This window comes from Tremella mesenterica (genome assembly GCF_000271645.1).
Source record: "Tremella mesenterica DSM 1558 unplaced genomic scaffold TREMEscaffold_1, whole genome shotgun sequence".
Classification (NCBI taxonomy): Eukaryota; Fungi; Basidiomycota; class Tremellomycetes; order Tremellales; family Tremellaceae; genus Tremella; species Tremella mesenterica.
This window is the reverse complement of record NW_006711225.1, coordinates 2,195,093-2,208,717: the sequence shown is the minus strand read 5'-3', so window position 1 is coordinate 2,208,717 and position 13,625 is coordinate 2,195,093. Positions and strand designations below refer to the sequence as shown.

The 13,625-nt window shown below is 46.5% G+C and overlaps 2 protein-coding genes across 2 annotated transcripts; both read right to left on the bottom strand.

The window, feature by feature from the left end:
* Positions 1-2,135: 2,135 nt before the first annotated feature.
* TREMEDRAFT_66911 (uncharacterized protein) lies at positions 2,136-5,778 on the bottom strand (the record flags this gene model as incomplete). The annotated part of the gene is made up of 19 exons (XM_007001830.1): positions 2,136-2,206; positions 2,376-2,480; positions 2,599-2,618; positions 2,664-2,703; positions 2,747-2,784; positions 2,827-2,900; positions 2,944-3,024; positions 3,068-3,151; positions 3,197-3,225; positions 3,272-3,524; positions 3,566-3,958; positions 3,999-4,217; positions 4,261-4,610; positions 4,648-5,006; positions 5,050-5,086; positions 5,132-5,241; positions 5,287-5,307; positions 5,356-5,382; positions 5,426-5,778. The coding sequence occupies 19 exons, from the start codon at positions 5,776-5,778 to the stop codon at positions 2,136-2,138; spliced, it is 2,664 nt and encodes an 887-aa protein (XP_007001892.1).
* A 5,232-nt stretch (positions 5,779-11,010) lies between these two features.
* TREMEDRAFT_72780 (heat-shock protein 90) lies at positions 11,011-13,616 on the bottom strand. Its single transcript, XM_007002081.1, has 5 exons — positions 13,489-13,616; positions 13,035-13,405; positions 12,745-12,983; positions 12,484-12,695; positions 11,011-12,436 (listed from the first exon to the last, which is right to left on the bottom strand). The coding sequence occupies exons 2-5, from the start codon at positions 13,390-13,392 to the stop codon at positions 11,143-11,145; spliced, it is 2,103 nt and encodes a 700-aa protein (XP_007002143.1). The 5' UTR covers positions 13,393-13,405; positions 13,489-13,616; the 3' UTR covers positions 11,011-11,142.
* Positions 13,617-13,625: the final 9 nt, after the last annotated feature.

Below are 13,625 nucleotides of genomic sequence, written 5' to 3'. Positions count from 1 at the left end.
AGCAACAATTCCCCGTATAGTTTGTTCAAAGAAATAAGTGCAATCCAGAAAAAGACCCAAATTCTAAATGATAGCTCCCCATCCGAGATCTTGTCCACCCGTCATATTCTGTCCCCTACTTGCCGGTGTTTCTCTAGTACCACCTTGTAAACTTCTCCCTCTTAATCTTTGCGTGGTAGGTACAGGTAAATTATTTTCTACTGTTCCTTCTTCTGTTTCTCCTTCATTCCTAGGAGATATCAAAGTTTCACCTTGAGTATCAACTCCTAATCCTAATCCGGCTTCAACCCCAACTGGAATATTCATCAACGTTATCGCTCCTCTACTTCCTGATCTATTTCTGGGAGCTTCTGGTATAGCCGTCTTACTACCTGACCTATCTCTCTGTTCAGCAGGAACAACGATCCTACTACTTGATCTATCTCTCGAAAACGCACCCACAGCTACGGCTGCTGTTCTAAAACTTAATCGTCTGGGAGTATGTGAAACACCTAAAGTTTGTTCACCATGATCACCTAACCCTTGACTTATTCTTCTCTCTTTTTTCAATTCCCTCTCTTCTCTTTCCTTTAAACCATCCAATTCTTCCGCTTCATCTTTCTTTCTCTTACGTTCTTCTTCCATCACTTCCCTCAGTAATGCCTGTTGTTGTAGTGTCGTGGCTGAACGTCCTGATGCGAGTCGGTCATGTGATATGATAGAAGGTGTTCCTCCAGCCGTACGAGGTCTAGCAGGGGATGAAAGTTTCTTTTCCAAAGGACGAGAATTCGATCTCGATCTATGTGGATGTCTACTCGAGATGGAACGTCCAAGAGAGTGAGGTAAGAAAGCAGAAGCTGGAGCTGATACAGAACCTGTGATAGGATGAGAAGTGGGAGAAGGATCGGAATCTGTTTCAGAAGATTGATGAGGATGTGAAGTGACGATGATACTCGGTCTTGAAGTATCGGAATCTTCCCTCACCAAAGAGATTGGTCGAGGTGTCGAAGTACGTGTTGGCAAGATGTAAGAAGATCGACTTGAGGCCTCTCTTCTTGCTATTGGTCTCGGACTCATACCAGCTTCAGCATTGACCAAAGCTTCGTCCGTATCAACACGGTGTTCGAATGTCATACTTTCCTCTGAAAGACGTCCTAAAGGTATAGGAGGTCCAGAGAGAAATTGAGATCCATGAGGTTTGAATAGGTTGGAAAGCATGCCCACTTTACGTGCTGTTTGACGGAAGAGATCTCGAGTGACACCTTCATCATCGACTTCGGAACCGATCTCCGCTGGAACTTCCAGATGACCGATGAGTGCTTGTTGATCGTTCGATGGGATCGGAGTGAGAGATAACGAAGCTCGTAAACCAGTGGGAGAAGTGTCACCTTGTCCTTCAGGTAGCAGAACTTCTTGCCATTCCCTGGACTCCTTCTCTTCACATTCTAACAACGGCCATGAACCGAATCTACCATCGCCCCCAGCTGACGAAGTCAAGGAAAGACGAAGTTCGATCGTATCGTCCAGATCTAGGGTGGACCAAGGATGTCGTTGGAGCCATAGAAAATCATCGTAGCCATCTGTATAAGCTGGTTGATCGTTATATCCACGAGATCGATAATATGGGGGTATATCTTCCCATGGAGGGAAAGGGGGATGTGGAGTCACAAGTTGGATATATGTTTCTTCTGATTCTTGTTTCAACGTCACCCCAACTTCCATGGGTTTCTCAAGCGTGTCATTTGCCTCACCCCCTTCCGATATGTCGTAGGTGAAAAACTTGTCAAGCGTGCAGAAGAGTGTGTTGTCAAAGGGAAGAGGCCGACGATAGGAAGCTGGCGTGGCTTTCCGAAGAGATCTCTCGGCGTACCGCCATTTCTCTATCCATTCCTTGATGGCGGTGAAAACCCCAGCGTGGAAAGGAACCGGGTTAGAGGGTGGAGGTTGCTTCAGGTTTTCCGATCCCTTGTGAGCGGCATCAGAGCTCCCAGGCGTGTCAAGGGGTGGACATAAAAGGTCGGCCTCTTCAATGTCCAAACTTATCGATCAGCCGTGGGATTTCAAGATGCAAGAGTTGACTCACGCTTCGAAACGTCGCCGGATTGCCCGAGTGATTCTGAACTCGGTCAGCGCTGATGCAAGGAAGACGCAGCCACTCACATGAGCTTGGCTATAAGTGTCAAGAAAAATAGGATACCAGTAGCTATCGCGTTTCCTTTGGCTTTGTCTGACCGGTTAGTCTGATATCCATTTTCACAGTAGGTACGACTCACTCAAGATAAAGAACGCAAAGAGGGCAAACTGTGACATCAGCTTGATCATCTCACAGACCGAGGGAACATACTTGAGCAACTAGGAGCGTCAGTGGCTTTCAACAGTCGATGATTACCACTCACGAGCTAGTCCATCGATACTATAACGCATGGCCCTGATGGCGGTTCTTCGTCCGTTGCTTTCGTACAGTCGTCCGTACACGTAGGTGAATTGGCGTTTCCATACGACTGATTGTAAGACTTTCAACTGCACACTTCGGACGAAGAACATACCGTAACAAGAAGCATAGTATATCAAGGCTGTATCAATCAGTTGACATTTACTGAGTAAGTTGAGAATGCATACTGAAAGGTATGACCAGAGGACTGGCTCGCGTCAGCATTGACGTTGCAGAAAAGTATTAAACTCACTTTAGCAGCATGAACAGGTGCATGATCGCACCGGCCAACACTGATGATGAGTACCCTGCTCAATGTCTTGCGAGTTGACTCACGCTGCTGGGGTACTTGAGAGAAGTGACTGAACGTTGGACTGTTTCGTCAGCAACGATCTTGACAAGCTTGCTCGACTGACTAATTTGTTCGTGAGGCCCTTTGACGCGGAATAATGGAGACCCGAGTTCCGAAGACATATAGGATAGTTGGTAACTAGACGTCAACTTGGTCACCGCAATGGAAAAGATGAACTGACGCCAAAGCGGAAAATCTCGAAGAACGGCTGAATTGCGACTTGTAGCAGGATATACGACGCAAAGTACGGGGCAGCAGATGGCTATCTTGTCATCGACCAGTCAATACTCGACGATCCGACTTACAAATGCTGAGGCTACGATCGGTAAGGGGTCAAAGTTGCTCTCTTGGAATGCTGCCAGATATGCCTCAATGGCTGACTGGCCAATCTAACGAATCAGCGTCTTCAATGAGAGGTAGTCGAAAGGGCTAACCGCGAAGAAGACAACACCGTTCACTATCACTGAAAGAGTCAGCAGACACTCCTCGGTCCACAAAATCACACGTACAGAACTTCCAGAATCGCTCCATGACAGACTGATGAATTCCATATCTTGTCACGATCGTCTCCGCCTTGTTGGAGATGACCAACAAGATCGGACAGATGGCCAGAGTGAGAAGTGCCACCAAAATGACAGGAGCAAGCGAGGTGATGGCAGATGAAGCCTTAGGATTGTCCGCCAACCATTTGGCCAGAGGCTTGATGAATTGCGCAATGTTCGATAGAGACGTCAAAGTACAGAAGACCGACACAGGGAAGATCTGACATGAGTAATGACTTGCGATAAGATGTTTTGACGTACCCAGATCAGAGTGAACAGCCATACACCCAGGAAAACAATCCAGCCACGGACGAAAGAAGCACGATAGGTGGACTTGGCCAGTCGACTCCAAAGAAGGTCTGTCCAGTCCGGAGCGGAACAAGTGTGACATGCTAGACTACGTTTTGGATGTCCAGGAAGGATGGAAAGCGCTACACGAGCTGTCGAAGCGTCTTTGAAAGTTACGAAGGCGGTCGAAGATGGAGGATAGGCATCCAGAGACTTGGAACGTGCTTCATCAACAAGGAGAGTGAGATAATTGAGCTTTGTAGTGAGGTAATCGATTAGTGGGGCGTTTTCTTTTCGAAAGAGAGAACTGAGATGCGTCAACGCTTGATACGGGTCAAGCAATTCTCGAGGTAGAGAGTGCAGAACCTGACATCAGCTAAGCAACTTGGATTGATTCATAACTCACTTCCCAAACAGTCTGTTTGCTCTCTCCTCTTTCTACCGGACCTCCGTCCACAAACGCGCCCAAGGCATCGGTCAGGAGGTCTAAACGCTCCTTCTTACTGATTCCAGGAGGTATCGTCAAATGGGTAAAGTCGGTCGATATTGTAGATGGAGTGTACTCTGGGCTCGCTTTGTGACTTGCCACCGCCCGCAAGATTCTTTGAGCCAACTTGACGTGCGCCTTCACTTCAGCCACATGCTACGGACAAAGAAGGAGGACTCACCGCTTCCAATTGCCTCAGGACAGCATGTCGCCTTGCCCGGAGATTCTCTAGCGGACCCAGCTTTCTGACAAAGATGACCTCGTCCACTTCTCGCGCTTCATGCTCATCGTCGGCACTGGCGCAATCATTGGCGGACAACTCCTCTTCCGGCACCGGGGAGGAGTGTGGTGTCTCTCCTTTCTCGTTGTTCTTACGAAAGACACTACTATGTCGGGCTAGGCGGCCTTTCTCGGATTTCTTTCTGCCAAAGATGGGTGAAGATTTAGGTTGCTGAGCGCCATCGCCGAACCGCGCTCGGTAGCGATGAATATGGTGTTCAAAGTAGTCACGTATTGTTTGTTCGTTCCTCACTGGACGTCAGCGAGGAACAGTCACATGTGGACTCACTATCGGGAGGTACGTTGGTCACCATGATGGTTTTGAACCGTTTGATCCCCTCACAATCGTCACCATGTACCGCAGCAGCGTTCCCATCTTCTCCTCCGGTCAACTGTCGTCGTGCATATTGGCCAGTCTCTATCCGACGGCGCAACTGCTTGATCTGACGGCGACGATATCCCAAACCTCCCCATGCTATCCACAAGGTGGTAGCGATCCATGTGAGAGTAACCCACCAGATCAAGACGGCGTGCACCCACAGCCACCGCGCTCCCGAAGTTTCGACAAGGGATGAGATCGATGCCTTGACCATGGAGCTATTTGAGAGATCATGAGGGGAGTAGAGGACGTGAAGGGGGAGGAGGATTCTTGAGAGTCAGCTGACTTGAATTACCGATACAGGCGACTGACGGTAGTACCACGAAAGCCTGAAGGATGGTGTAGAACACTAATGAATCAGTGACCATTCTCGTTCCTTCGTCCATGCACTCACAGCAACCTCTGAGGAATCGTGCATGGAGAGTGTGATCCAAACCGCATTTGTCTGGCATATCTCTTTCCTTAACTTTGAGAGCGGTAGCTATCCAAGCTAACGGCCATCGTCTGAGGATCAGCAAAGACCTCGTGGGAAGCGATAAGAGAACCGACGGTAAGGGAGGGGAAGCATTGCTGTCCTGTCAGCTCTCTCTCTCTCTCAAGTCATGGAACATGACCCACACTGCCCATGCTTTCGGTTGATAGATACTGCTGATCAGCATGATGCCTCCCAAAAAGCAAGCCCACTTACTAGCCAAACTCCCAATCTTCCTGCGATCCAAGTCTCGCTCTTTCGAATTCTTCCTTACTCGTCTTGGTCTGAGCGGTATCCTCTGTCGTCTGTCGCTTATGATCCGAAGGATAACTGGAGCTGTTGTTTCTTATTCTGCCTCGTTTCCGATTCGTCCAGAACCGCTTCAGGGCGAAGAACGCCCTGACGGGAACTCTCTGAAATCGACCTTGCTTTCCTCGCCGCCGAGGCATATGAACGAGGAGTTCATATCCGCCCAAACAAGCACCGGCGATGGCGAGGGTAAGATACAAGTTGTCGAGCAAGCCAGAGTAAGCCGCGGTGTAATTGGTACGTTGGGGTAAGTCGGCCATGAGGAGGTGATACCTGACTGGGGTGTTTGGGGTACAATAATGGCGAGGTCTCGTCTCTTTGTCGATCCTCAGTTCTTACAATAGGAGCTTTCCGTACGTCGTCACAGATGATGGATGTGAGATTATACAAGATTAGACATGAGAGTGGGTCATGAAGGACGTAAGAGGAAAGTGAGGATGGATCTGCGAGATAAAGATGTGAAAGGAGAATGGAAGGAAAGTAGACCAAAAGTGGGTGTTTAAGTACTAGGTTTATCGACTTCGAGAGGCGATGGAAAACGGGCGATGGCTGCCACGTGCCTATTTGACAGGTAGGTATGCAACGGATCCGAATGGAAGCATGTTAGGCCTGAGAAACAACAAGTTGGCAACACTTCTCATATCCTGGATCCAATCCGGTCAAGCCCATTAAAACCTCTCAATCATTGTCCCCTGCAGGTAATGGGACATCACTGACAGCTGCATGAATAGTTAAACATGCACCAAATCACTGACTATGTACAGCCAATTAGCTTGCAGGTAAAACCTCACCCACAGCTTAAGGTGGTACACACTTGACCTGTGAGGAGAGAGGTATGAGGAGATGTATTCTGGTGACTTCCTGGTCAGTTCTCCTGGATTGTTGCCTAGCTGCGAGGGATAGATTTTGCCCCCATAGCTTAGAAGCAGTGCATCTAGAATATTGCCTGTTATAACTGCATAGAAGGGTTGGGTTACCTGTAGAGGGGAGAGGGGTAGCTTATGGAAGGAATGCATGGATCTCGCATGTCAACCATGTGTCTGCCATGTGGAAATCACTGATTTCCCGAACCGAACTTCGCGCACGACACGAAATCTCTTCACGCACGACAAAATCACGTGATAAAGCGTTAGGCATGCAGCACAGAGACGTTAGGCGCACGCAGGGACACCCTTCCGTCCTCCCCCCCTCCCCAATTGTCCTGTGGCCAGAGTTGCTAACCTACTCCATGATCTATGCATAGAAAGATCCTGGTTTTTACACGGACATGTAGAGATCGTCCCCCTCTATTGGTCAGTAAAAGTTTCAGGCTCAAAGGTCAAGAACTGACCGAGATAAACTGATCTCCCTTCCACCCCTTCTCCCCATGAATTTCCGGCCGCCTCAGAGCCTATACTGACTGGAAGGTATTCAATGGGGATTATCGAGGGTCCTGAGAACGATGGTCAGTGTCTCAATATCATAGCTTATCTCCTGTAAGTTGCAGAAAGTGATGAAGTTAATTGATATTACTTGAAAGTATGAGAAAAGTGGAAGGGCGATCTGTGCACAAGAAGCCACGTGGTTTGAGACGCCTAACTTGATTTTGCGGCATGCCTAACGGCTAGTCACGTGATTTTGTCGTGCGTGAAGAGATTTCGTGTCGTGCGCGAAGTTCGGTTCGATTTCCCTGTGATTTCCCTTGATGATCAGCTGGGAAACCCTTCCAGGCACTTACGTAGAATTTACGCAGAAAAACCCTGAATCACCCCCAGTAGATTTGCGGGGCTGACGCCCGCAAACAACTACGTCATACCCGCAACCGGTCACTGAAGCAGCCTGGTAGCCTGCTTTCTTACCCTTTCCTACTACTTCCACCCCCTGAATTCCAGCGATAGCCACTTGCTCCGTCTCACCTCCCGCTCCCAGTCATTCCATCCCAGCCCTCAAGCAAGCAGAGGGCATGGTCGAGGATTTGTGAGTGTCCACGTGTTGCCCACATCAAGTGGAAACCTCATTGACGTCTGGCAGAATGCTCATGGTGAACGCGTCATGTCGGTCCAACTCATGCCCAAGTCCAAACGCATCTCCAGAGTTCCCTCGCCTCCCTCTCGCCCTCACAGCTCCAAGCCGACGACCAAACTGTCTGGGAAGAAGACGAAATACTATGGGGTCAAGATAGGTCGTATTCCAGGTGTGTACAAAACATGGGAAGAAGCAGAGATTCAAGTGAGTAAATTTCGCATCACGCGTCTACGGGATCTACGGTGCTAAGTGCTGACTTGGGTGTTCAGGTCAAGAACTTTCCTGGTGCAGTGCATAAATCTTTCTCGAACCCAGGACTTGCTTGGGTTCGTCAAGCTGCCGTGTTTCTCCTCTAGAGGGTGGCTGATCAGACAGAAATTTGTCGGTAAAGCTCAAGTGCACACCTCTGCCTCGCGGAAACTGCTCAAGGGACGTTCCTTGGTAGTCGATCAAGATCTTGACGAGGATTTTGACTTTTCCGCTGACTTTATTAAAGTAGAGTTAGACCCACATTCCGACTTTCTCAAACCTGACGTGAAGCCATACGCTCCTTTTGTCGATGTCGACCGTGATAGGAGACAGTCTCCGGATAAAAAACCTAGAAAAGTCACATCTAAGAACAAAGCACGGACCGATGTTTCCGAATCCGTTACTACGATCACTGTCGAGTCAGCTCCAGCATTAGGATCAGAACCCGTCCTGTCATTTCAACAACAACAGATCCTGGAAAGGATTCTGGCAGGAGAAAACTTCTTTTTCACTGGTTCAGCAGGTACGGGTAAATCGGTTTTATTACGAGCTATCATACGCGAGTTCAACAAACGTCGGACGAAAGGGAATCTGAAACAGACTCCGGAAGAAAGAGTGGAAGAGAAATGGAGGAATTACGTGGCTAATGGTGGTAAGCCTACTGAGGGGGAAGATCGTTGGACTTTAGGGGTTACAGCAAGTACCGGCATGGCTGCAATGTCAGTTTCCTCTCTCCTATCTCTCAACTCTTGCCACGAGGGATTCAGAGCAGCAAGGGTGATGCTGATATTTCAGCAATATCGGCGGGTCAACGGTACATTCTTGGGCAGGAATCGGATTGGGTCAATTCCCAGTAGATCGATTGGTCAACAATATTCGAAGTAACAATGTCACTCGGGATCGTTGGCAATCCACCCATGCTTTAGTCATTGACGAAAGTGAGTTATCACTATAAATATCTAGCATGGATATTCTCTGACATAGGCATCAGTCTCAATGATAGATGGCAAGTTATTCGATAAACTAGAAGAAATCGCTCGGAAAGTACGAAACAATAATAAACCTTTTGGAGGTTTACAACTTATCGTTTCTGGTGATTTCTTCCAATTACCTCCCGTTGCCAAACCTGAAGATCCACCATTCAAATTTGCCTTTGAAGCAAAATCATGGTCTAAATGTTTCCCGAGGGAGAATATGATGGCTTTGACTCGTGTTTTCAGACAAAAAGAAGATGTTTTTGTGAGATTGTTGGAATCTATGCGAAAGGGTCATGTCTCGATGGAAGATACAAAATTGTTGAGAACGTGCAATAGGGTTGTTGAGTATACAGATGGAGTCGAAGCTGTTGGTTTGTAAGTTCCACCCTTACCCCACTTTCATCGTCGGCCATAATCAGTATCCACCCATATATCTCGTCAAGTATGAGGATCGACATGACAGGTATGATGCTGATGGGAAGGTATCCCTCGAAGAATGAAGTGGAAACTATAAATCGACAAAGATTAGCCGCTCTAAATACTCCTTTACAAGAATACCTGGCACATGACGCCCCAGGTATCAATTCGAAAGGTTATGATATCTCCCAAGCTGACGCTACGGCGACATTGGATAAAAACACGATCTGGGTGAAAGAATTATCGTTGAAAGTCGGAGCTTTGGTGATGCTTGTCACTGTATGTTTTCTTTTGATCATCTTTCAAATACTCGCTAAAGTGTAGAACATGAGTGTAAGTTTTATCCATCCGCCCTCCTCGCCCTGGCCACGTGAGGAGCGCTGTCACCTATCGCCTCTTCATCATGTGATGGGTAAGGTCTGACATGACAGGATGGAGCATTAGTCAACGGATCCACAGGTCAGTCCTCACTCTTCCCGCCTTCCGCCTCCCCTCTTTCTTCTCCATTCTCATCAAAGTATCACACCACACAGAAATGATCACTAACTCCATAGGAAAGATTACAGACTTTATGACTCTCTCCGAAGCTTCTTCCTCTGGTGTTTACCTTCCTCCTCGAGCATCTCAAGTTAACGCTGCTCCTCATGTAAAATGGCCAGTAGTAGAGTTTGTCCCATCAAAATACGCAACCAACAGAATTGCAACAAAGACGATAATACCACAAATGTGTGTGGACGTATTGAACGCAATGGGAACTGTGGAAGCGGAAAGACATCAAATCCCATTGATTTTGGCCTGGTGAGTGATATCTTCTCACTCATTACATTTCTCCAACGTCATCCAAACTCGACGAAAACGGATGGGTTCGGATTTTGATTGAAGTATGTATAGACATTTAGTGGGGATTAGTTTGAATGGTAATTGACTATAAAGGGCTTTGACGATACATAAGTCTCAAGGTCAAACTATGGAGAGGGTCAAAATTGATTTGAATAAGATATTCGTACAAGGTTTGTTCTATGTCCTATCTTATCTCTTCTCTTCCTTGTTTTACTGCTCCTCTTCTCCTCTTTCTCCTTGTCATGAGTTCGTTTTCTTATCTCGTCCTTTCATTACCCCTAGATACGCGCCTGGGAGAACGACGAAAAAGAGGTTTTGGCAAGTAGATGAGAATGCTGAGTTGCAAGGTCAAACTTATGTTGCCATATCCCGAGCTGTCAGTTTAGAGAATTTAGAAATACGTAATTTTGCTGCTCATAAGTGAGTCCTTTTGACCTTTTCATATCTCTCCTCATAGCCTCACACAATCATTCACGAAATGATATTTCCTCCCACTGTCTCGAGAGTCATACACTTGCAAAGTCATCATTGCTTAGACCACTTCTCATCCCAGTCGTCTTGATGACGGTAGATGTACCATGTACCAGGGAGGAATTTTGGTATATGTCGAAAGAAGAAGGGGCGAGTGTGAATGAGTCTAGTTAACACCGCAGAGTCATGGCACACCAAAGGGTCATAGCTTGGGCGGCACCTTTCGAACAGGAACAAGCGGAGGATGAACATTGGGATGAATTGCTCAAAGATGCAGATTTCGATTTCTGACGGATTGTCTTCATGGCTATAGATTACGTCTCGCGCCATAGGTAGCTCTGCTCTGCGCTTTTTCTGAGTTAAGAGGATACGAGGTGGTTAGATCAAATAGGCTATGTGGGTTTATCAGATCAAATAGGATATGTGGAATATTGAGATAGATCAAATGAGTTTATGTGCAAGCGACATAAATCTAGACGGATATGTGCAAAGTTGATCAGATCAAACAGGATATGTGCAAGGTTTTATTAGAGATAGAACTGTCATGAATGTCACAATGCATATAAACTCTCATTCCCAACTCCATATAACCCATCTTCATTCATGCTAACCTTTTCTTCCTCTACCATCCCACTTTCACACATGATCATTGAATTAATCTTACATTTAATCAACCTCTTCCATAGATCCACCAACTTCTTCAATAACAGTCTCGTCAGCTCCAGCAGCGGAGATGGGTTCTGCCTCTGGTTCAGAATCGATACTCAAACCGAGGGCGATCATCCTATTGATACGTTGAGCAAAGTCTTGAGGTGCGGTAAGGGTGAAACCCGAAGTAAGAAGTGCGGTTTCGAACAAGAGTAAAGTAAGATCTCTGACTGTTTTATCGGATTTATCTTCCGAAATACGGTTCTTGAGTTCTTTGATGATTGGATGATGAGGATTGAGTTCCATCGTTTTCTTACTTGCCATATAAGTTGACATTGAAGAATCACGAAGAGCTTGAGCTTTCATGATTCTTTCCATATTCGATGACCAACCGAATTGACCAGTGACGAGAACGCAAGGAGAGTCAGAGATACGGTTTGATACTACTACTTTTTCGACTTTATCACCCAAGTTCTCTTTGATTGCAGAACAAAGAGATTCGAATTCTTTAGCTTCGGTTTCACGAGCTTTTTTCTCTTCTTCCGTTTCTTCAAGTTCGAGACCTTCTTTAGAAACGCAAACCAAGGATTTACCATCGAATTCTTTCAATTGAGTAACTGCGTATTCGTCGATGGGGTCGACAAGTAGAAGAACTTCGAATCCTTTCTTCTTGAGTACTTCGAGGAAAGGAGAATCTTTGACAGCTTCGAGAGATTCACCAGTGAGGTAATAGATGGATTTTTGAACCTCGGGCATACGAGTGATATAATCTTTGAAAGAAGTTTGTTCATCGACACTCTTGGTAGAGTGGAATCTCAAGAATTCGGCGATTTTAGATCGGTTGGCAGCATCTTCGTGAATACCCAATTTTAGGTTTTTCGAGAAAGCAGAATAGAATTTATCAAAGTTTTCTTTATCTTCCGCAATCTCTTGAATGAGCTCGAGAGCTTTCTTCACTAAACTTTTACGGATGACCCTGAGGATTTTGTTTTGCTGCAATGTCTCACGAGAAATATTGAGAGGAAGATCTTCAGAATCGACGATACCGACGACAAAGTTGAGGTATTCAGGCATGAGTTCCTCACTGTCTTCGGTGATGAAAACACGTCGAACGTAGAGTTTGAAAGCACCACCACGTTTCTTCTTGTTTTCGAACAAATCGAAAGGCGCACGCTTTGGAATGAAAAGCATGGCTTTGAATTCGAGTTGTCCTTCGACGGAGAAGTGTTTGACGGCGAGATGATCTTCCCAATCATTCGAGATGGATTTGTAAAAGCTAGCGTACTCTTCTTGAGTTACATCGGATGGGTTACTGATCGTTAGCCAATCGTCTCTGAATAGAAAAGAAAAACTACTGACCGAGTCCAGATGGGTTTCTGTTTGTTCAACTCCTCGTTAGAAGTTTCAGTTTGTTTAACCATCTTCTTGTTCTTTTTCTTTTCCTTTCCAGAGTCTTCATCTTCAACCTCCTCAATCTTAGAACCGTCTTTTGCCTCCTCCTCATCTTCCTCCACTTCCTTCTCAACTTCTTTGGTCACGACCAGTTGGATGGGGTAAGAGATGAATTCGGACTGCCACGTCAGCGCCCATTCCACTATGCTTGTCATCAGAATCACTCACATGTTTCTTGACGATCTCTCGAATTCTCTTCTCCTCGAGATACTCTTTCAAATCGTCTTTGAGGAACAACTTGATCGCCGTTCCACGACCAAGACGAGGTCCATTGAGGTCCTCAGTGATGGTGAAAGTACCACCAGCGGCTGACTCCCAGATGTACTGTTCGTCGTCATTGTGTTTTGTGGTGACCTGCACACGCTCGGCGACGAGATATGACGAGTAGAAACCGACACCGAACTGACCTGAAAGAGTTAGTGACTGCTATCATTTGACGGGCACTGAGATTAACTCACCAATCATAGAAATATCAGCACCGGAAGAAAGAGCCTCCATGAAACCTTTGGTACCAGATTTCGCAATGGTACCGAGGTTGTTGACGAGATCAGCTTTTGTCATACCGATACCTGTATCGATGATAGACAAGGTACCCTCTTCCTTGTTGGGGATGATACGGATGTAAAGCTCCTTCTCACTGTCAAGTTGAGAAGGGTCCGTGAGGGCCTGATAACGGATTTTGTCGAGGGCATCGGAAGCGTTAGAGATGAGTTCACGAAGGAAGATCTCCTTGTTAGAGTAGAAGGTATTGATGATCAGGTCGAGAAGTTGAGAAATTTCGGCTTGGAAACCAAACGTTTCTGGTTGGACAGACATGGTGATCAAAGGACTGAGCGTCAGCCGAATGAGTCTGTGAATGGAAAGAACCTCTGCCAGCGGTCGGAGTGAGTCAAAGTGAACAAAGGTACTCACATTTGTGACGAAGAGATGCTATAGATGGATGATGATTCGGTTGCTGTATGTATGTATGTATGCGAGAGATGAAGAAGTGATAACTTTGTGAGCACGAGGTCAAAATTTATGGGCGTTGGAGGAGGAAGGGACTCGGT

Bases quoted from the DNA above. Each gene is read 5' to 3' on its own strand.
- TREMEDRAFT_72780 (XM_007002081.1), bottom strand. From the start codon at position 13,392: ATGTCTGTCCAACCAGAAACGTTTGGTTTCCAAGCCGAAATTTCTCAA. The intron at 12,984-13,034 runs GTGAGTTAATCT...TAACTCTTTCAG, and splicing joins TGCTGATATTTCTATGATTG to GTCAGTTCGGTGTCGGTTTC. The intron at 12,696-12,744 runs GTGAGTGATTCT...CTGACGTGGCAG, and splicing joins GAGAGATCGTCAAGAAACAT to TCCGAATTCATCTCTTACCC.